At 44.3% G+C, this 23,806-nt stretch overlaps 1 protein-coding gene across 1 annotated transcript in view; it reads right to left on the minus strand.

The window, feature by feature from the left end:
- Positions 1-1,206: 1,206 nt before the first annotated feature.
- IRS2 (insulin receptor substrate 2) overlaps positions 1,207-23,806 on the minus strand; it is a 29,038-nt gene continuing 6,438 nt past the window's right edge. Inside the window, exon 2 of the mRNA XM_068526817.1 lies at positions 1,207-1,938. Within this exon, the coding sequence (XP_068382918.1) occupies positions 1,934-1,938 (5 nt within the window). The 3' untranslated portion in view covers positions 1,207-1,933. The remainder of the gene's footprint in view (positions 1,939-23,806) is intronic.

A 23,806-nucleotide genomic window follows, 5' to 3' on the forward strand; every position in this document is an offset into this window, starting at 1 on the left:
GAAGGGTGGCAGGACCACGCGAAGGATGGGGAGCTACTTAAATACGAGTCAGACACTGCAATCAGCAGCGCCCATGTTCAGTCCTATCTACGGGGGGTGGGGGGTGGTTTCCATAGCAACTCCATCCATCCCGAGTCCCAGAACTAAACCAAAACTTTAGGGCATTTTATACATTTTAATAAAGTCTCTCTATATTACACACTGAAAATGACCATCAAACTAACATTGTATAGTTTATGCACTGTTGTGCTGTGTGAGTCTCTAGAAAAGTGAAACTTGGAAAATGCTCAGGGCGATCACTTTACATTCAACTTTGTCTTGCGGTACAATCCTCTGTTCTAAAAGGTCAGCATGGCAGGAGAAAGACTTTTGCATTGCGATTAAATATATGTTTAAGACATTGAATTTTTTGGTCTTCCTCTAGAAAAGCCTCATTTTATGAATGCATTATTCTATAGTGATATCTATCTATATATTTATATATATTTTTCTCCCCCCACCCCCCACAAAAAAAAAAAAAAAACCAACTCGTATCTCCAATGAATTCGTGTAACATCTACAGGACTCTCAGAGAAGAGGCACTGGGGACCCAGCCACGGGAGGGAGACTCTAGAGCTCCCCCAAGGTGTCAAGGCAGCAGAGAGATGATGTGACATCCTGCAGGTCAAGGGCAGCAGTTTTCCCTGACACCCGCGATAACTGCCACCACACTGATATTTTCAGCACACTGAAAACATGTAAAATAGGGGTAGCCTTGTCGGGAATTTTTTTCACAAGTGACATGTACTGTAAGATTGTTTTTCTTCTTCTTTGTCTATTAATAACACAGGGGCCAGAATGCCTCTTTTATCAGTTCCTTTCCTTTTTTTTTTTTTTTTGTGTCTGTGTGTGTGTGTGTTGTTGTTGTTCAGGCCAGCCTCGTTGCCAGACACGATATCATCATAGTAAAGATAATACATTTTAAAAGAAATCTGCCAAACCCTTGACCAGTCTTGAACCGCTAGCATGCCTATGTGAATTTTTGGTTAGAGAAATGCAAGCTCAAGATTAAGGATAGCAGAGACGTTTGAGCTTGTACATAGGATCAAAGGCGTTTGCAATTTGAAGTACCTACATAAACATCTACAGAGAGAAGATTAAACAAGTCTGTTAAAGGTAAAAAGAGATACTCACCCCCTTCCCAGACCCTGCCCCTCCCACCCCCCATCCCCCAATACAGTTGATGGTTTTCCAAAGTGGGTTGCTTCAGTTACATATAATAATTATTATTTATCCATCCATCTTCAAAGTCCAATCTCAAATTTCATCTCCGTTGGGAAACGTCAGTCCCACACTGGGCTCTGTCTGTGAGTAAACACGCAGGTACCTGGGTTGGAATCTGGCAAGCAGCTGTGTACCGGGCCTGTTTGATAAGGCAGGTGACCGCGCTGGGGACCCAGGGCAGAGGTACCCAGGGGTCCTGCCGGCCCCTGACCACGCCGATCTGGCTTCACCTGGAACTGAGGTAGGACGGTGGTAGTTTCGAGAGGATGCCAGTAAATACCAGATTTTACCACTTTAATGCGAATCGGTAGAATCTCCTAGCATGCTGAGGGATGTATCTGCTTTGCCAAAATGAAAGTTAAGGAGAAATTAAGACACTGGCCACAACGGAAAAGGCCGATGAAAACGTCCAATTTTCTTGTGAATCACTCCTTCCGCTAATTTTGTCGAAAAACAAAACACAACACAACCAGCACAAGGATGAATGCCCCCCTGTGGGAACGAGGGATAGAGGTGGTTCCACGTCGAATCCAGATGCGTCCACACGCGGTAATCGCTCAGATTCAAAAGGAAATTGTGAGCAGCTTCAGATTTTCAAAAAATGCGGAACATCTTCTTTGCATGTTTTTCTCTGATGTGTGTCGTCACGGGGATAAAGCCAGACAGATCTTCACTCTGAAAGAGGAAGGAAAGAAGTCAGCGGGACTGCTGGGCACACAGAGCCATCCTATTGCGGGAGACAAGGTCCCTCTTAACCCACCTTTACCACCTGTGTCACTTTCAGGCAATGATCCACTTTGGGAAGCAAACTTTTACTCATTCCGTTTTCCAGAGACAAGTCCAATGGGTAAACTCCCCTTCGGCTTCCCCAGAAGCAGGGCGACTGGGTTTACAGTGAGTTGTGAGATCCATAAAGTGAGGTTCACGTTTTCGACGCAAGAAAACCATTCACGATTCTACCTTTGGGAGAGAGGCTGAGCGACCTGGCAACGGCCCCTTAAATGCCCAGGTCTCAGTTCTGCGTGTGGACAGAGGGGGGGACACCACTGCCTCCCTCACAAGGCTGCGGAGAGGATGAAAACCACGCCGCGTGTCACCGCGTGTTCTCAACTACACGGATAATGCAAATGCGGGTCACGGTAAGAAAGTGGGAGAAGGAATACGTTCACACTTGTGCCCTCGGAAAACCCTTCTCCCTGGGTACTCTATCCTGTTGCTGAAACGACCCAAGATTCAAAAATAAGCCCCCGTTACACACCCCCTTCCTCTGCCCTTGGGCGGAGCCAGCAGGACCCTCAACAGCTTCAACTGCTCCCCTCCTTCTGGGCTGAAAGATCAAACTTCCTTAACTTTTTCCCAGTCTCCAGTGTTTTCAGCATATTTTTACTGGATGTGTTTGTCCCTTTAGAGGACACACCAACTGGAGAGCCTGACATTTCACAGCACACTGCCTTTTTTCTCCTTTTAAGCCTCTTGGCTTTTAAACAAAAATGCCAAGCTGTTCATCACTCCCCATGCTGGTGACTACTCGGTCACATGCGTGCCCGGTGGGTCACGCCCCACCGTAAACACCACAGTGTCTTCCTTTGCAGCTGTAGTTCCTTAACCTGCACCTCTGAATATTCCTCTAAAATCACTCAGAATTCTGTGCTCGGCTCTCACCACACTCCTGGATCTGCTTTTTTTTGCGTGTCTACTTCTTTTCTGTTCATCTTGAGTTCAGAGGACTAATCCCAGCAAGAGAGAAATTTCCAGTATCCCACAGCCAAGCGTGAGCACCTGCCCTGTAGCCAGGCAGTACCCAAACAAGAGCCTGTGTAGACACGTGCTGTCTACACACAACATAAACGCTGTAGCTTTTCATGACTTTCTCCAAAGTTCCCTACAATGTGACATTTTGAGGCAGTGCCACTTTATTATTTTTAAAAAAGCTTACGTCCTTTAAGAAATTTAACAATAAACTGCTCAGCACATGAAACTTAATGGAGAACAGGGTCCCAAAGTTCCTCCGAAGGGAAGATGTGTCTCCAGCTATTTTATTCATTATTGTGATTTCTGGTCCTAAGAGACTCTGGTGAGAGCCTGAAGGTTCGTGTCCCTTAAATACAGGCATTTGCTAAAATCCACCTACACTTGAGTCTCACCCTAAGTGAGTTTGCATTTTGTCTCTCAGGCCCTGACTGTGAGAAGAATCTGACGGCCCCCCTAGAGGTAGTACTACCCTGTGGGTCCACTTTCAGAAGGTTTCTATTCAGAGTTCATTGTATTTTTACACTAACGATTAGCTAAATGTACCTAATTGTCTCCTGTTAACGCTAAAACCCCATTACCTTGAAAACAGCTAAGCAAGTAAATTCTTTAATCCCTCAAACTCAAACACACAGAGTTAATTATTGCTGAAAAACTTACATTCCTTTACTGCAAACTCATAGGGCCATGGACATTTTTGCTCTGTTTTTAAGGATGCTTTATTGCTATGAAATAACTATCATTAGACCGTCATGAGCTCTAATCAAGTTGAACGCGTAACTTCATTTTTTTGAAGTACAAACAACACGATTGTCAAAACCTTAATTTCTAAGCATTAGCATTATGAAAGGAAAGAGCTGCTAAGAAGCAAGGAAATAATTCATGCATTTATTCACACAATGACCTTTCAACATTATTTCCAATTCTGCTCCGGTGCAGGGCCTCTGTGAGGCACATGGGAGAATGATGAGGAAGAGAATGGGAGTCACATGACAGCTGTTTTCTGGGCAGGGAAGGAAGCAACTCTTTCAAAGGTGCGCTGCCCTCTGCAAACACCTGCTTGTGAAGGATGCCCGACTGCAGTTACCAGCAAAGGGAGAAGAAAGCTCTTCCTAGGGCACAAGAGAGATTCACGCTGTCGGCCACCCAGTGATGCAACTCGATGTGGGGACAGTAAGGAACGTGGTTCCCTAAGATGCTGAGCCGTGGGCCGAGCAGCCCCAGGCTTCCACGGAAGGGAAGGGCCAGGGATGTGGTCCCACACGTGGTGGCCAGGGAGAGCCATGGATGACTGGGGAGGGAGGCTGACCACACACGCGCGTGCACACGCATGCACACTCACACACACAGGTGCCATCACAGGGAGAGGGATTCGTTCACGGCACGTGGGAAGGACGTGAGCAGCCTTAGGCCAAGGAGACCAGAAAGAGGACGGCCACCAGCTCAGAGACAGATGTCTGGGCGAGAGCTGTGCAGTGCTTCAAACACATATCTAAGTGTATAGATGTGCCCTGGAGCCAACACATCGACCCAACATGGATGCAATCTGTCTCCTACTGGGTCAGATAACAGTGGCCTTGCACGGACGCCTCAAGGCAGAGCGCCTCCGCACGGCCCCGGGAACTTCAGTCCATGCCACCCAAGTCACCTGCCACTGAAACCTCTGGGGTTCACCCCCAGCTCACGGGGAGATCCTCCCTCCCGCACGCACCCCAGCAAGAATCCTGACCTAGGGTCATCAGGAGGGGACCACTCGGGGAAGGTGCCTGGGATACAGGGCTCAAGGGCGCCAAGCAAGCAGGCTCTCTGCGGCCAGGCGAGCAGCCAGCCAGGAAAGCCAGGCCAGCCAGCCATGAACCGCCTCTCACTGCTGTCACTCGATCCTGCATCCCGCATCCCGGGAAGAAGGGGATGGAGGCAGGAGCGGGAGCCTAGGAATGTGAGCCCCCTTTTGCCTTTTATTTAGTTACTTTTAAAGTAAGTTAAATTACCCCTCCCCCTGAAAATTAGTCTGGTTCAGCCAACTAGAAAAAAAAGATCTTCCAACACTACTAGCCCATCACCCTCAACTGTTAAATATGTATGCTTCGTAACGACGAGATTCCAGCAAAATTTTATTTATTTTATGACCTATGTTAATTCTACTAGAGGCAAAGAACCAATGATTAATTTCACAATTCCTCCACAGTGAATATCATTAAGATGGGAGACATTCTCTGAACTGTGAGGGTACAGGGGCGACACAAAGAAGAAATAAAGGCCAGAAACACGTGTTGCTGGTGAACACAGTTACAGAGTAACACACACCAGTTCTGAATCTGTCCCTAGACGAAATGCTTCAAAAATAATTTAAATTTATTGATACACATTGCATTTGTGGTATAATTACACACTGTACTGTCTGTAGCTTAGACATTGCTTCGTAAAGAAACTCATTCATGGAAAGCATCAATCTAGAGTTACTTGATTAAAAAAAAAACAAAAAAAACTTTCAGCACAAAGATCGAAGTTATTCCATATGGCATGTCATGCAGCCCAGCTATCCTTTTCCTTTTCGTTCTGTGACATATGACAAATGACGTTCATATGAGGGATGCAGTCCCTTATGCAGTTATCGTAACTCCCTGGGGACCAGCGCTAATTCCGCCCTTTCTCTTCCATTTAAAAGACCAATCAGAATGCAAATGAGCACGGGTGTTGTCAGCAAAGGCCCCACCTCCAATTTGCTCTATTTTACAAAAAAAAAAAAAAAAAAAGGAAAGAAAGAAAAAGAAAACAATCACTGAAAAACTCTGTCCTTGAGACCAGTGGGGAAGCTCCCTAGACATGAAGGTTCGGATGTCAGAACACGGCCACATCACACCACCGCCGAGCTGGCCTCCAAGATTGCAAACACTTCAGTGGAAAATGCAGTGAGCATCGGGTCAAGAAGGTTTTAGAAATAAATCGGGTAAATGTGCTCTGGCAAATAAACTCAAGCAGCATTCTGGGAGCATGTTCTGACTCACGGCTCTTTTTTTTAATGATTTCTTATGATTATTTGGCTTTGGATGTAGACAGAGTCACGTGGGGCTCCATGGCACAGCAGGAGGAAACGGGGCCTCGTCTCATGGGCCTTTGGTGAGCAGCAATGGACAAAACAGACAGCAAACCCATGTAGCAGGTACAAATGACTTTAATATTTTCAGGCAGATCTGAATGAGAAGCAGTGCAGACACTTATTTGCATGACAAAAATGAAACATTATACTTCTTAAGATTAAAATTTATATTGCTAGTAGCAACTATGATTGAAAAAAAAAATAAACCCTCTGGCGAGCCCAAACATGTCCTTCAGGTCCATTGAGACTTTTTATGTTAAAACACAGAATGACGGGAGAAAATAAACTTTTCTGTTACATGAGAAATTCCTAGAAAAGTCAACCTGATAATTCAGTATCTCCTCACTTTACTAGAAGCAAAAACACTCTCAGAATATACAAAAAAAAAAAAAGTAAGGTTGGGTGTGATAACAAACAAGCCAGGGATTCTAAGAAAAACGGTTACTTGAACTTTGCAAGTGGAAAAAAAAAATAACTTAAAAGGAAAATATGGAAGCACAGGGTCCCCAGGACAAACGGGCTCAGTAAGTGACTTCACCAACCCGACTCGTGAAAGATTTAGAAGCTTCTTGGAGTTGAGCTCATCATTTCCACTGACTATTAAAATCATTTCATCCTGAATGCTTGTTATTAAAGACATTTCCCAGCATCAAGTTGCAACTTGATGTTAATGACACAACGTGAAACAGGATGAGACAACCAAGTTTTCACGTGAGGCTGGGGCTCATGAAAGGCATCTCTCCTTCTTTAGCTCTTGTTTAATCCTTCACATAAGACCTGGTCTTAATCACCAAAGACTAGAGCAATCAGGTGTCCTAGACTGTTACCGCACTTCAAATTTCCCCCCATTGTCCAAGTTTCACCCACAGCAACCAGCATAAACTTTATAGTGAATAGCCTACACCAACTTTATGTCGTAATACTTAAGTATTCATTCCTTTTCTGTTTGTTATTGAAAAGCCTGGTGTGTGGATCCTATAAGCTACCCTTTTATGGCAAGAGTTTTCTAGCGTCATCGGAGAAATATTATCATGCCCTAACGCAAACACCCGAGAGGCAAAAATGTCCCTAAATTGCTGGTGAACCCTTCTCTTAAATTATGAAACGTTAGACCTTTTCTAAGTAAAAACCAGATGAGGGAGCCTCGGTGACTTGCCCGCTGCTTTGGAGCTGATCAGCAGGAAAAGCGGATCCTTAACTTCTCCCAGAACTTGCCTCACTGCTGCACTGGGGGCCGACAATGCAGCCCCATTTTTGCAAATAAAAGACGGGAGGACTCGGGAAGGAGTGAGAGGAGGTCTGGAACTTCCATTTGGGTCCTGGAGTTTAAACCTTTACACGGTACCATCAGCTGTTTATAAACTCCCCAAAGACACCGAACCCTGCAAACTGTGCGTTTCTGCTTCGTGCACCTATCTCTCCTGCTGGTCAAGGGGCTGGACCACCTCGGTCCCCAGCATACAGCACATGCCTGTTAGGTCCTTCACGAAGCTCTGATGAGCTAACCAGAAACAAAAACCCATGTGGTTTATGCCATTTCTCATAGGCAGAAAAGCAGAATAAAATCTTCTACAGGAGCACGGAACTTAAGGACTGTCTGAGGCCCAGGAGAAAAGAAAACCTTTGTCATCTCACATGAGAGTGGCCTTCTAAGAGAAAGGTCAGCAAAGTACAGCCAAATCGGGTCCTTGCCTGTTTCTGGAAATAAAGTTTTATTGGAACACAGCCACGTTCACTCATTTGGACACGGCTGTGTCTCACTTTAACAGTGGAGCTGAGTGATGGTGGCAGAGACATTGTGTCCCAGGACACGAGGAAGACAAGGAGGGGAAAGAAGGGTAAATTTGTGAAAGTTACAACATATATTTCCATCTGCGTGTTACACCTGGAGACTAACTGATACCCCCTCTGAAAATTATCGGCAGGCTTAACGTGCTTCAGAGATGCAATCCCATTGACTTAAAAGCCTGCTATCCTGTTACAGACCCTGCTGAGAAGGAGGAAGCAAGTCATAAAATCATTTATGAAGCTAGCACACACTTTAGGAATTAGTTTTCCTTACTCTTCCATTTGATATTCCACGCATAATACCACAGTACCGAATAAATCTGATTATTACTAAATATATCCTATAGTACTACTCCTTCAACTTGAACATAAATAAAGTTATATACGTTAGATCTGCAATTCAGAAAGGGCCCAAATCTCTCCTCTTGCTTGAGTCATTTGAGAATGTGACTATAAGCATTATGTTCCTACCCTCTGAAACAATATTTGGACCAAGTGATGGAACTTGCATTAAAATTGCAAATATCCTATGAACGGTGTAATTCTCCCTCAGGTGTATATTTTTGTACCCTATAAAAATGTTTATATTGTGTCTATCTGAGGTTCTCAAATCTAAATATTATAGTTTTGCTATAAATTTAAGGGAATGTAGAATAACAGTTTGTTCAAAATATATCCATCCCCAAATATCCTGTTATGTATCATTTCAAATGAACCATACTTTCCTTCGAATATTTAAGTACTTAAGAGTTGCTACTGGGTTTTCTTCATTTTATAATTTGATACCTTTTTTGTTTTTATTATTGAAACTGAAATAAGCATTTTCTGGAAGTCTGAAATTATGCCAACTATAACTCAAATCACCTCTAGAATATCACTAATAGGAAACGTACTTATGAGTATAGTTAAAAAGGTTCCTCCAGGAATCTGAAATTTACTCTGGTTTCTACATAATGATAATGCAATAATTTGGAAACGTATTGAAAACGGGATTTGTGAAGTGCTTGTCTGTTATTACAGAAAAAAAAGAAAAAAGAAAGGATTAGAAAAAACGGGGGGAAACATATTGTGACCCACCGCCAGCCCAGCCAGTGACCTGAGCTGCCTTGCTGGGCACAGACCCACAGGGCCTGAGCAGCCTCAACCTCCAGACTGCGAGTAAATTCTCTCCCATGGATGCCACCTCCCTAATACGGATGCCAGCGTCCTGGCTCGAGGGGAAGAACACACCTTGTGCAGATGGGCACCTGGCCTTTACATTGAGATGCAGGATCTCCCAGCAAAGAGGAGGCCGAGGGCCGCGTCCTTTGCCCCGGCACAGGTGGACACCCATTCCTACCACCGGCCACCTCAGGAGCCTTCCTGGGAGCTCAGGAAGGACTCAGGGCAACCGTCCCCACGGCTCAAGGACATGCGAGTGTGGAGAGCCGCTGGCCTCACCAGAGTCGGGGTCCCCAGGCCCAGCAGGCAGCACCCACCAGGATGTTCCCTGTTAGGAAAATGGGGACATTGTTCTTCTGCCCTAGATTTCTCCCTGGGCATGGGGAAACTACCAAAAGAGATTTTATGCATACAACATGTAACTCAGTAGTACAAACAGAAAATATATGTATACACACACACAAATTGTTTTTTTCCACAAACAGTAAGCACGTGCTGCTGGCAGGATGTGCACCTTGGGGTCGATCCTTCTGCCTTCTTCCCGCACCTTTAAATGATGTACACGTGTAACCACACGCTGTGCTGTGAATGACAAAGCCCTAGGCCGGGCAGCCCTGCGCACTGGGAATCTCTGAGCTCACCCATCTGCCATCACGGCTTCTCCTCCATTCAAAACTACACCCATGAATGACATCACCAGCAATTGCAACTTCAAGCAGTAAGTAAACAAACCATGAATGCACAAACACGAGGGCGAAGAGCTCTCGGGAAAAAAATGAATAAACTTGTTTTCATTGGCTAGAAGCAGAACAGAAGCAGAATTGTTTTTTTTTGGGGGGGGGGGTAACTCAGAGCCATTTAAAGCTAACAGTTCTCAGACGCTGCCCAGAGCACCCTGCCTGGGGGCTTTCTGCACGCCTCGTGCACGGGGCGCGCGTGTCTCTGCATCACCGAAGAATGCACACTTCCCTCTCCGCATGCACGGCCCGCGAGCAAGATGCCGGAAGCCGGCGGGGCCCCAACTAGGCGGGGCCACGGGGCACAGGACCTCTATTCTCTCGGGGGGTCACACGCGGCCGTGCCCCAAAATGCAGAGAGACATTTAAATTCCTCTGTAAATTCCTCTGTGGCCGATGAGAACGATTTACATCCAAATGGAGTGCCCCTGATTGAAATTTCAGGAATGAAAAGTGGAACGTGCGAAGTTACAGACCATCTTTATCAAGTGCATTTGCTAAAAAATAAGGTAAGACAGCAGCAGCCGACAGCCACGCCTTCCCAGGGAAGCGGGGCCAGGGGGACCCAGGCCCCGGTGCCCCAGGCTGCAGACCACCCCCAGCTTCCCCCGCAGGCAGTGCCCGGGCCAGCCAGGTGAAGCCGCCTTGCACCCTCGTTCACGAGCCCAAATGCCGAAACGTTTTTAATGTCCTTCACAACTTGAGCCTCAGCTGGGGACACCTGCTGAAGAGAACTTGTGCAGACTTGTCAGAGCCTAACCTAGACATTCTACTTGCTCATTTGCTGGGAGGGACCCCGCACACCAGGGGCCTCGGACCCGGGACTTTCAGAGTGCCGTCGGGAGATCCGCAGAAGCCTGTGGTTGGAAACTTTGGCCCCCAGCCCCTCCTGGAGGGCCCAGGGCCACCAGCTGTCAGACACGGAGCAGGGAGGTGCCTGCCGCTGCCCCCAGGTGGGAAGCCTTCATGCCCGGGGCTGGAGGGCACCGAGTCCCGTCCAGAGGGTGACACACAGGGGGACGCTGCTGGGACACCCCTGGTCACAAACCCGTCCCATCCTTCCGTCATCTCCAGGGAGAAGGCAGAGGGCAGGACCAAAATACCCAGCGACACAAAGACAGCTTCCCAAACTGCTGAAGGCTTGGAAAGGTGGGAAAGGATCCACTGGGTGTAAAGACGGCATTTCTTACTGGTTGACACGAAAACCTTCCCAGGCTCCAAAAGCTGGGCGGGGTTTCTCTACGACTTTTAAGAATGGATTTAAAGAAGACATGCCTTCCCAACCACCTCTTTAGGAATCAAAAACACAAACTCCAGACTGAGCAGACGACCACTTGATAGACCACAATGACGCCCAATACATCACACACACAGGCCCCTCCCCTCCAGAGGAGCACCACGCAGACGGGGATGTCCTGTCCGGAGAGATCATTTCCGCCTTTTCACATTTAGCAGCTTTATGATTTTGGGACACTCGGTCTATATGAATTAACATAAAATAACTTATTTTCTCCATTCTCCTTAGAGGGCAGCTGGCCATTTTGCAAAATCTACTCGTTGTATCGAACTGACCACGAATGGGGCGTAGGCTTCAAAGTGACCTAAACAGCGAGTAAAGAAGCAGAGTAAACTTGCCCATTCATTGTAACTTTTACTATATTTACAAATTGGTTGTTTCAGTATGCTCACATAAAGAAATATTAATATTTAGCCATTGTCATTCTTTGGAGAGAAGCTTGAATTGGATCCTTATTTGACAGTATTAGTATTTTTTGGATTTTGTGGGGGGTTTTTTTGGGCAGGAGAGGGCAAGTGCTATTCACTAGTATTTTTGTCATTGATTTTATTCTCTTTCAACAACCAAAAACTTGAGGGAAACAACTGTAAAACTCAAGTGAAAGAAATCAAGTCTAATTCTAAAGTATGAGTGTACAGTATTTCTATGATTTTATTACTTATAATAAAAAGATTCGGAATGTGTAAAAAAAAATTGGTTGTTTCAATATGCTCACATAAAGAAATACTAATATTTAGCCATTGTCATTCTCTGGAGATAAGCTTGAATTGGATCCTTATTTGACTTGCCCATACTTCACACATTTTGCACAGATCTGACAAGACTACACGTGAATCAAGTTATTTACAAGTCTACGCTAGCAATCTGCTTGTAGGGCCAGGGTGGCAGACACAGAGGGGGAAGCACAGCGCCCCGGCCCGTGTGTCCCCACTGGGACCTTGGGTGTTGGTCACAAACCTCCCCCCAACGCGAACACGCAGCCTCCCGCCATCCGCCCCTTCCTGCCCTGATTCCTTGCACATCAAATTCTGAAGAATGACTTTAAGAGACCCACGAGCATAAGCGTGTTTCCTAAAATATACACTGGACAGAGAAGATGCAAATTTCACACTTCCCGTCTGGACAAAGTAATAGCAACCCCTATGGGAAGGAATAACTACTAATACAGTCGAAATAAATAATTAGGATGAGATCATCATCTTTCTCTTGTTCGAATGGATGAGCTTCTTTAAGACACTTCACGCAGGCCATCCCTTCTTTACGTATCTCAGAAAAATTAAGTAAAACCGAGCCTACGTTCTAAAGGTAGACCTAAACCCATGTCAAGTCCTTAAAGTGACATAAGCTACAAATAGCCACAAAATCCACGTACTAAGGGTGCGGCTTCTCCACAGACAGGCTAGAAGGAGGGGAGGGTCTTTATACCACACGCGGTACTAGCTTTTCTGGACGCCTTACACCCCTTAACTCCAAGCTCACCCCCATCGGTGCTTTCACGTTGAGGCCCAATCCTCCATGAAATACATGGAATAATGACTTTTCTATCATTTTAGTTTCCCAATCAGCTGATGAAGGAAATCAATTTGGGGCAGAGCCTGAATTTCGGGCTCCTTACCGGAAAGCACACAGTGCGGATGGATGCCCTGGGGAGGGGGAGTTGGGAGTAACTGACCCAGTTTTCCAAAGAAAGCCACTGGGGGTACTGAGAAGACACAGCACCAGGCGGCAGCGAGCGGACCAGAGCATCGTTCCCTACAGCCCGGCAAAAGCTCCCCTGAGGTCCACTGCTAGACCCCTTCACCCTCGGGTGGTTCCTTTAAAAAATAAGGGTAAGAGCAAGAACGTTCCCTCCTTGGAGGTTCTGAGGATGAAACACCACCTAAACATGTTATAAGGTGCTTTACAAATACGTCTGTGTAATGAGCATGTAATTCCATGACTAAACACTTGTGCTTTGATGGCACTGTTTATCTTGTGACAATTTCCCTCTGCCTTCCCCAGTGCAATGACATCTCAGCACCTTCCTTCCCCCCAGAAACTTTTAGGTCTTTTCACCTTTTATATAATATTTTTGAGAAAGAAAGTCAGGAGTTGACATATACCACACTAAGTGAAAAAAGATGCTATGGCGAAATGATATGAAAAGTTTTTAAACACTTCACATGCTGTTCCAAAGAAACTATATTTTCCGTCTTCGCTGTTGAACATGCACAAAGTCTTTACAGTGGCTGACCAGGCTCTACACGTCACGGTTCATTGTTAGTTCCTTCTCATCACCTACTACTCTCTCCCTGCTCCCTCTTGGTCAGCTACACGGGTCTCCTTCTGATCCTGGGACACACCAGCAACTTTCTGCCCCAGGGCCTTTGCACAGTTAAGTCATTCCCTTCGCTCATATGGACTCTCCCCCTAAATACCTACAGGACTTGCTTCCTCTCCACCTTCTCCCTCTCTCTTCCCTGTTTTGTTTTCTGGAGCACTTGTTACCACCTACACTACTTCACGCTCCGAACACATGACAACATTACATTTATTTCCTTGGTTTCAAAGGTGGGCTTGAAGATTCGGTACTTTTGGTTTTGGGTTGTTTGTTTGTTTTTTTAGCTTGGAAGCCAAACCTCTTTCTTTCTAGCCTGCACTGTAATATTTTTCAAATGGGTGAAATAGTTTTCAAGTATGCAACATGTCACAATTAGCATCTCTGTAATGAAAAGATAAGAAAACGTAACCATTTGGTTACATCTGAAAGCTGAAGGAAGATCTAACCTTTCCTGCCTCTGTCTCTCCTGCCCCACAGGCCACCTTTCTATCCTCCCAAGGAGCCCTTAAGGGAAGTTCCTGTCATTTCTTTGTTGGCTTTTTCGGGGAAAAACAGATAAGACACACACTTTTTAAAAAGGCTCAGAGCTGCCTGCACGTGGTTTCAGGGGTGTCTTAAGAAAACAGAGCTCTACTTGGAAATTAGTAGGACGTCTGAAAATTAAGCAATTTTGAAGCCTACACTATAAATAGAACTGTGATCACATGACATGTCTGTGGATCATTTATGAGGGAAAAAACTAACTAAAATCGAAATGCTGACTTCTCATGGACGGGCAGCAGGCCCGGAACACATCTTACGTGTGAGTTTCCTCAGCTTTGCAGCTACGGATGCTCAGGGAAAGGTGAGGAGAGCAGGGCTGAGTTCTCGGGAAGCTTCCCATCGCACAGACCACAGGTGAGCATTCTTCTTCAGCAAGAGCTGAGGGTGAGCAGGGAAGACTCAGAAGGAACGGGAAAGGGAGTCCACTAACCTAGTGAAGTTTCTGGAATCCGAAGCCTAACAGCAAAGACAGCGCACACAGAGAAATACTGGGAGTTCTGAGGCGAGGCTACCCAGAGCTCAGAGAGGCTGACAGCTCGGAGCCGGGGCCCAGCAAGATCAAACCTGTGGTTTCTCAGAGAAGAAAACGGATGTGGAAATTCCACTTCATTGGATGGACCCCAAGTGTCTGTGGGGGGCTGGGGGCACTGCACGTTTGAGTGGCTCCACCAGACTTTTCCAGCAAGGACACCTGCAGTCCCAGCAGGGACAGCCTATCCTGTGTCTTTGGCCAAGAACGGCTCAAGAATAAATTCAAAGATGAATTCTGAACATTCCAGCCGAACAGCACGGACTCCAGACTCCTGAAGATGCATGCTTATCACCCAGAGTTATTCTAGGAACTGAGTTAAACGCTCCACGCCAGGGAAACTTGGGTATTTTACTGCAGTGCTTATTTCATTGAGAACTAAGTCTACTCATAAACCAGCACTACCCACAAGCTAAACTGCAAATAACAGTAAGAAGTAAAACAGAATTCGGCTTCCCTGGTGGCGCAGTGGTTGAGAGTCTGCCTGCCAATGCAGGGGACACAGGTTCGAGCCCTGGTCTGGGAAGATCCCACATGCCGCGGAGCAACTAGGCCCGTGAGCCACAACTGCTGAGCCTGCGCGTCTGGAGCCTGTGCTCCGCAACAGGAGAGGCCGCGACAGTGAGAGGCCCGCGCACCGCGATGAAGAGTGGCCCCCGCTCGCCGCAACTAGAGAAAGCCCTCGCACAGAAACGAAGACCCAACACAGCCATAAAGAAATAAATAAATAAATAAATACTTTAAAAAAAAAAAAAAAAAACGGAATTAAGACCTGTCCGTGCTACCGCATCTTTACAATTTTGATTATGACCCTCAGCACCAAGATGTCATTCTATCAATATTTGGAAGGTACTGTAAACTTTCAACTTGAAAATGTTCATTTCAAAAATTTGTCAAAATAAATAAAATCGAAAGAATGTTTCAAAATTCATGAATGTTTGTATTTATAGAAGTGGGTCAATATTTCATATCGAATATTTCCACACCGTTCATTATTAAAAGTTTAAATTTTTTTTGTTTATTCAACCAGTTAAAGTGAGTTTTCTGAAACTGACTGAGATAAATGTCCACTCCTGGCTTTATAATATCCTAGAGAAAGAAGAAATACAGATTTTGCAGTTTTGCAACTAAGATATTTTGCGAAAACGCACCTAAATATTTTCAGCTGAACTGTGCGTTTCTTAAAAGTCTAATTGGTGAAGTAAGAAGAGTTCTTTGTATTAGTGTCACCAAACTTATTTGATAAAGTATTTGTTTAAAAAATTTGATCTAAATATAACTGGAAGAGCTTATGAGTGGCTCATGCATGTGTTTTGTTTCATTTGCATAATTACCAAAAGTATTATTTTAGGTCCCTTTCATGCTGGAAAACACTTTTTAAATTACCTGCATCATATAAGAATAAAACACAAGCAGGACACCACCACAAATCACAGTAGCAAATTCTCTTTTAAAAAAATGCATCCAGGCTGTGGTATAAGAAACTGACCACTTTCCCCTTCTAGGAATTCTTGTTGCCCGAGTAGTTCAGGAGCTCTGGCTGTACGTGCATCTCTGATTTTCAAACAAAATCAATGTGCACAACAGCCTCTAGTCCGTGCCCTGTTTAATCCTGCTTACTGCCTGGAGTTTCTAAAGTACTATATGCTCAGTTTTTAAACCTAGTAAGAACGTCCTGGCCTGTTTCCAAAACTTCTCCCCCACCTCACAATTCCCTCCATCCATCCATCTAGCCATCCATCCATTCACCCACCCACCTCGGGCTCCGAAAGCCCTACAGGAAGAAAGAAGCAGGGGACCACAGGGGGCCTAAGCTGGGCCTGGCAGGGCAGAAAACGGCTGCGTCACTCACATGATGGGTTGGGGCGGCTTCTACGACAGACCTGGGGATCCACGGGCATCAGACGGTCACTGACCTCAGCCTCTATTTTCAGTTGCTTTCCATCACCAGCACGGGGCCGGGCAGCCAGAGGTCCGTCCCCGGTCCTCCGAGGAAGACAAGTTTTCACAGAAGGGATCCAGACCTCATCCAGGGAAAGACTACCGGGTTTATTTACAAACACTCCCCATATAGCATATCAGCATCTTTATTTCCGTCACTTTCCACCTAACTGGGTAAGTGCTCCACAGAGCCAATGCCCCAAGACAGGGTCCTCTGAACTTTGCTTTCTTCTTATCCTGAGAAGCAGTTTCGTCACTCCATTCATTCCTGACAGGGGGACAAGCATTCCCGTTTTGTTATCCTGCGCCGCTGGCCGACAGTGATGCCGGGTGGATTACTGGCGCGCGTGGCTTCTCATGGCAGGCGTGTGGCCCTGAGGCCGCCGTCTGCTAGGAAGGAAGTGCTCTCTCTGCGGATGCTGGAGAGGCTGGCAGCTCGTGTAAACACAGCCCTGAACCATTCCCCATAGCACAAGGCTATAGATTTCCCGACCACGTTTTTTCAAACATGGATAGCTGTTGTGTGAACTGTTATGTCTGTTTATGTCTTCTTTTATGCCTTTCAAAGGGGGGTTAGAATCACATCTTAGGAAGGCAGTGCCTTCTGAAAAACCATTTCTCATCCCGTGACAATGAAGTTACAAGTTTTTTCTCGGAAAAAAATAAAAGATCTTAAGAACAAGAAGGGCACTGGTGAGATAATCCACTCCCCAGAAGATCACCACCTAGCAACCACTGATTATTCATGGGTCCTTAGGCAGATTCTAAAATTGTTCGTTTTCAAATAGACTCATGATCAAATAGAGTGATGACTCAGCATGAAACAGTTTCTTAGGAAACTGCTAATGGCCTTATTCATAATGACGAGTATAGGATATTTCACTTGGAGAAGAAATGCATCTTAAGGACCCCTCAAGGCATGACTGAAAACACAGCCCCATTAGATGTCAGATCAGTGGCCCAGGATGACCCACTGATAAAGAAAAAGGACTTACCTTTTCCCAGATCATAGAGGCCTTTCTATTTGAATTATCCCAAGAATTTTCTCTCTTCCTCTTCTCTGTTTTTGTTTTTGTTTTTTAACACAAGTAAGCATATGATCTTTAATGCTTGCCAGGCCTTCACCCTTCTGCCACATCGGAAAACACTGCCCACATGGGCATCAGTAGCCTATTTCTCTAACTTACAGCATTCTTCCTTATTCAAGTGTCTGCTTTTCTCTAGTTCTGTCCACCAGCATACCTTGTAGTATATGCATGAAGCAATTTCCTGCAAGGCTCCAAAATAAAAAGACAAATAGCACTTCTACAAACAATAAATCATTCTAGAGGGAACAGGCCATATCCTAGGAGAAAGGTATTCATCTCCACGCAAAGGCCCACAGAGACAGAGCAAACCCTATTCTTTCCTGATAATATTTACAAACATCTCTACCCACTAATTAAATCAGTGACCTTGGAAAAGACGCCCGACCTCCCTCAGCCTCTGTTTTCACAACCTTAAAATGAGTTACATTAGAAGGATGGTTCTCAACTCCTCTCCCTCAAAACGACCTTGTATTTTTTTTTCCGTCACCACTCTGTGTGGAGAGAGTTTTCAAGTATTTGGTGTTGCAGGGGGTGGTATCTTATCAAGTACAATATACAGTTTGCTTTACTAAAACAAAGACAGCTGGAGGAATATAAGTTTTCCAACTCTGCAGACCACTGGAAGTCCAGGAAGAGAGCCTGGGAACCCCCAGAAGAGACGACCAACCAACATTTTGATTCAGCTCTAAAATTCACCAACATCACGAGAGCTTTGAAAACAACGTCGAATCCTGAACTCTTCAAACTGGCAGGTGTGGAAACCAGTTTGAAAAATGAGGGGGACTTCCCTGGTGGTCCAGTGGTTAAGATTTTGCCTTCCAATGCAGGGGGTGCGGGTACGATTCCTGGTCAGGGAGCTAAGATCCCACATGCCTCGCGGCGGGGCCAAAAAACCAACACATAAAACAGAAGCAATATTGTAACAAATTCAATGAAGACTTTAAAAATGGTCCATATCAAAAAAAACAGAAACAAAAAAAAGAGGGAGCTTTCTGAAACTAACATAACCTTGTAAATCAACTGTACAATAAAAATTTTAAAATAAAATAAAATAAATTTTTAAAAAATGAGGGAGCTTTCCTTTATTGTCCAGTCTTCCTGCTTGGCTCTCCCCATCTTACTCTGAGTGAATAACGCGTGGAAGAAAAGAGAGGGAAATTAAGTAACCGCCACCAAGTGAAATAAAAACCCAACTGTTAACTTGAAAGCTGCCTAAGGCCGATCTACAGTAAAATCCCAAGGTCACTATTGTATATGAGCTTCCAAAGTAGACAGTGTGTAGGACTTGGATAAAATGGGATATAAAATAAAGAGCACTGGTAAAACAGCATCTTCGTGTGGTTCAACCCACCACTACCCTTTTCTGTCTCAGGGATTCCCGGGCAAGTCACTGGGACCCTCTAAGCTGCACGTTCCTCGTTCCAAAAATGGAGATCCAGGCGGCCCTCCTATGACACAGGGCTTTTGGAGTATTACGTGAGACTTTATGTATGAAAATGTCTTAACGCTATAAAGTGAAAAAAAAAAAAAATACTTTTTGGATTTTAAACACTTCTTTTGATTGAAAGGGGAGAGGGGCATGCAATTATCTTTCAATATTGATCAGAATAATGGTTACGTTTCCATCATCTCATCAACTTTAGTAGCATTCTCTCAAAATCATTCATGTCCACCAAGTTGTGGGGATTGTTAGTTACACTTATAATTTGGAGGCAAAAGATGGGTGGATTTAAGTAACTACTTTTGAATTTGCATAGAGAAAGCACTATGTTGCATTCATAACCATTAAAGATTATGCACTGATTCTATGCAAAAGTGTAAGTCATTCTTGATCTATACATATGGATTTTAAGGTAATCATTAAAATCACTAATATAACGAACTCTATCATAACACCTATTTTTTTCACGTTGGAAAGATTGGAATTTAGTACTATATCCTAATAACTCACTCAAGCAGTTGTACTAAGAATACCATATGGATAGATTAAAGTAACAGTAAAACTATAGTTATACTTAAGGTTATAAAGTTTTAACACGATCAGAGAAGACATTATTATTCAGTATTGGAGCTTCAATTATGAACATAATATCCACATCCAGCCTCCTGGAGCACAAGTGGATGAGATATTATGAAACTACACACATGTACACACACACACACATCACCCCAAAATAGTAATTATTTATTTCCCCCAAATTTGGTACTCTTTAAAATTGATACTAAAAAGCCCAGTATTTACAAAATGCTGTACATGTAATCATTCATCTTCAAGGTATATTATGGATCACAATATTTGACCAAATATTCCAAATTTCAGTAAAAGCACCTAAGCAAATCTCGTCTCTGGACATAAATATCACGTATGGCATAAGAAAACTGGGCCAAGTCTGAAGACACTTTTGCCTGATCAACTTTTACAAAGTCTCTGGACAGGTAAAAGCAACTTGATACAAATTTAATATTTCCTAGTCCAAGAGAAAAGACATCCTGGGCCGCCAACTTAACCATTGTATCATTTGTAAAAGTGCAGCCTGTAAGTCTTAACCCAATTCCATTTCAGCAGAATGCAATGAATTCAGTTCTGATGCAATGAATTTCAATTAAATGAGATGGCCAAGCACAGAAGTATCTTGTATTATTCGCACCCACAGAGCAAAATGCTAGTGTCCAACATAGACTCCAGCTCTCTCTATTCACACTTTCTTCTGTGCCCGTTATTTCAGTGCACAGTTAATGTAAGTCTCTGCAGCCATCTAGAAAGAAATGGAATAATCAGGAGCAATTATCAGCCTCAGCATTTCCTCGGTCTTGAGTGATGACTTCACCAGTTCTCTTCAGAAAAAATCTACCACTGAACTGTGTCTGCAACAATCGACCTTGAGTGATTCAGAATAATCTCTGCCACCTTGAAGAATACGTTCAAACTAATGAAATTAACACAGAAAGAATCTTCCCATTGAAATGTGGCTATTCTCACAAAACCTACCACCTGATCGATAACATGTTTATAACCGCTGATCTTGGAGGTTCAGAAAATTCCGTTTGGCGGATGAGAATGCCAGCATTCAAAGGCCTTGCCCAACTTGTACGGAAACATGCATTCTGCTCATGTCTGCAGTAGATGAAGTCTGCAGAGAATTCACCTATTACTTGGAGCCCCAAGTGAAGACCGGGCTGTGGGGAAGGGCACGGAGGTCCCCTTCCCTCTGAGTTTCCCCAACTTGGTGTACTTGGCAAAGCAGATAAAGGAGTCAAGGTACATTTTCCCTTAAGTTTCTGAGGTGAAATGGGAACACCTGATTCTGTGCTACCCAAAAAAACAAAACAAAAAACCCTCTCCACTTGCCAAATCTGATACCAAAAGTTAACCGGCTCCTGGGACTCTGCTTCTACAGAAAACGCATTAGTGGGAATTTTAACAGAAAACCCATTATCCCTGTGCTGGTCCTGAAACTTTTCGCAAGTTCTCTTCAGAAAGAGATTCATTCTGATACTAAGAGTTCTAAAGAAAATAAAGCATTAATTACCTATGAAAATGCCTCTTCTGGGGGTTAGTGGGCCTGTGGAAGAACAAAAGAATCAAACGCTGGAGGTTTTCCTACCCAGTTTGACAACCAGACAAATCAAAACAGGGCAGGAGTGATCACCCTCATTAAATCAACCCTGAAGAGTGAAGCCCCAGGCCAAACAATGGCCAATTCAGCAACTAAAAGTTTAAGGGTTCTGTTTTTCTCGTAAGGCATCCCATATTAAAAGCAACACTGTCAATTTTAAAAAGCCTATATTCCGGTTACACATTTTCATCTTGACACTATCTCTTATAAGCACGTGGTAAAAGGTCATTAGAAAGTAAGGTCCTGATACAGTTTCAGGATCAGAATGCTCTTTTCCTTAATTGTTGTTTTACTGTGTAATTTAAAACACTACTTCATGACAATTGATAATTATCTATGAAAAGAAAAATCTCAAATGAAACAAAGAGGGGAAAAAACAATGGTTCTTGGAGACTGGAGTAAAACCAGCCACCGAAACAGAAAAGGCCTGAATTTCTTAGGAAGGTACCGGCTCCACGTTCAGACAACTATGAGCATCCTGGTTTTTGTTTTTAATTTAAGAACACCCAGTTACGAAAGTGTCTTTCCTGTACACGCTCATGGTTTCAAGGTAGGAAACATCAGTAGCATGGCTGGATTTATTAACACGTTTCTTTAGAGGAGCTGAACCGCTCCGGATGTTGACAACCTCCTGGGCCTCCCAGGGGCCCTGAGCACATGAGGAGAGGGTTGTAAGGACCCCATTCTACAGACAGAGAAAGTGAGAAAGAGGGATTAAATGGCTTTCCTCTCTCGCACACTGACTCACAAAGAACAGCAACTAGACACCTGGTTTCCTGATTCCTGGGTTAGTGTTCCACACACCCTGCTTCCTTCTCCGAAGTACTATTTTGGTAAAGGTTTCTCTTTCAATAAAGGAACTAGAACAAGTCATGTGACTTTCATTCAGGAGAGCCTGTGTGTGTTTTCATTAGCACCTTAGTTGTCTGTTCCTGGGAACGGGGTGGGAACAGGGCACGGATTACCTTATTATGACAAGAGCTAGCCAACCAAAGCGGAAAAGCATGCACGACAGGAAAAATAAAGCGTGTGTGGTTTGTCAAGTCATCTCCTTGGAGTTCTAAAAATATTCAAGTCCCTTGCTTTAAGACTTCGACAGACAATACTTTTAAACATGAATTGTGACTGTGTTGTCCCTTCAGAAACAATTGCGTTGCTCTCTCATCCCTTGATTCTTTCACTGTGGGAGGTGAATAAACAGTCCTTTTACGGAACAAATTTAAATACAGATGCTTTTGGGGTAATTCTTACCTAATCTGCCTTGTACCTACACATAAACCAATTTTAGAACAAAAACCCCAGCAAAGAGGAATAGTAAAATAACACAGTTTATGGTATACACCGATCTATAACCCTAACAACCAAATATATAAAGTTCATTTTAAAAAGCGGTGTTAAAGCACAGTAAGTTCAGTGGCATACTTTCAGTTCCCAAACAATACTCTAAAGATTGGTTATATTTTTTCCCATACACACCCACAAAACACAGGGTAGGTAACCTTCTCCCTGCTCCCAAGTAAGATGCCTAGTTCAGAGCTAAATTTGCATCTGCTCTGCAGGACCTACAAATACATACACACACATCTGTGTCTATCTAAGGCGTACTAACTTTTTAATTGGCTCCACCATTGAAACCCCACCGCCATCCCCAATGCTATTGGAAACAACCATCAAACACTGCTGGAACCTTACCTCTTTGTCACCACTTCTCCAAATACCAAACGCTACCCTCAAGGGACCCCGAATGGCCCCACTTCAGCGTAACTCGTGAAGTTTTTCCACGCGGAACCCAAGGAGCTGGATGTGGAAACATGGCCACTTCCGAGAGTCAGGGCAGCACACCCAATGAATGACTCAGGAAGTTCATTTTCCATTTTATCTTCAAAGAAATGCTTTGCAAGTCTTCCTTCCATAAATCATGCTCTCAAAGAACACTTATCTCCTGTGAACTTTTTATTTATGGGCATCACAAACAAATGTCTACGCGTAAACGTGAGTTCAGTAAAAGTGGATGTTCAGTCTGGGTTTCTCGACGGTCCCTTTCTGGCTCCACAAAACGCAATTTAGTTTCCCCGTTAATTAAGATGAGATGCTCGTCTTCCCTAGCCTAAGGTTCTCTGTGCTCAAATTAGTTTGCTAGAAATCCATTTAGCATGTAGTCCTTTTTTCAAAAACAAAATGTGGTTTGAGCACAATGGGTCAATTGTAGTTATCCATTTTGCTTAAAAATAGTCTTTTTTCCTTCTTAAGAGAGTGTTTACGTTAACGCCCACAGAGACTCTGGACAACCAGCAATCCAAAGCCATCTCTCATCTTGTTCAGCCACCGCCGAACGTACAAACTGCTGTTTTGATTTCAGAATCCTGAATCCTATAGGTTGTAAGGAATTTTATACTGGTGGGAAATCTGAAACAAAACAGGCCAAATCAGGCCTCTCATAAACTTATCTCTTGCGGTTTAACATTTTCCCTCATCTGAAAAGGGCATTATATTAGACGTGAATCACGTTTCTGAAAGTATCTACTTTATCGGAAAGGCCTTGAATCCTTCCAGGCCTGGAGGTGCACACTCCAGCTCATTCGCCCCGTGACTGCAAGAAACCCCTCCCAGGGCCCTCCTCAATCCAGTCCAGGTTTTTCCCGCCTACTGCACCAGCAGCAGTAAGAGGTGTTG

This window comes from Eschrichtius robustus, chromosome 18, assembly GCF_028021215.1.
Source record: "Eschrichtius robustus isolate mEscRob2 chromosome 18, mEscRob2.pri, whole genome shotgun sequence".
In the NCBI taxonomy this organism is placed as follows: domain Eukaryota; kingdom Metazoa; phylum Chordata; class Mammalia; order Artiodactyla; family Eschrichtiidae; genus Eschrichtius; species Eschrichtius robustus.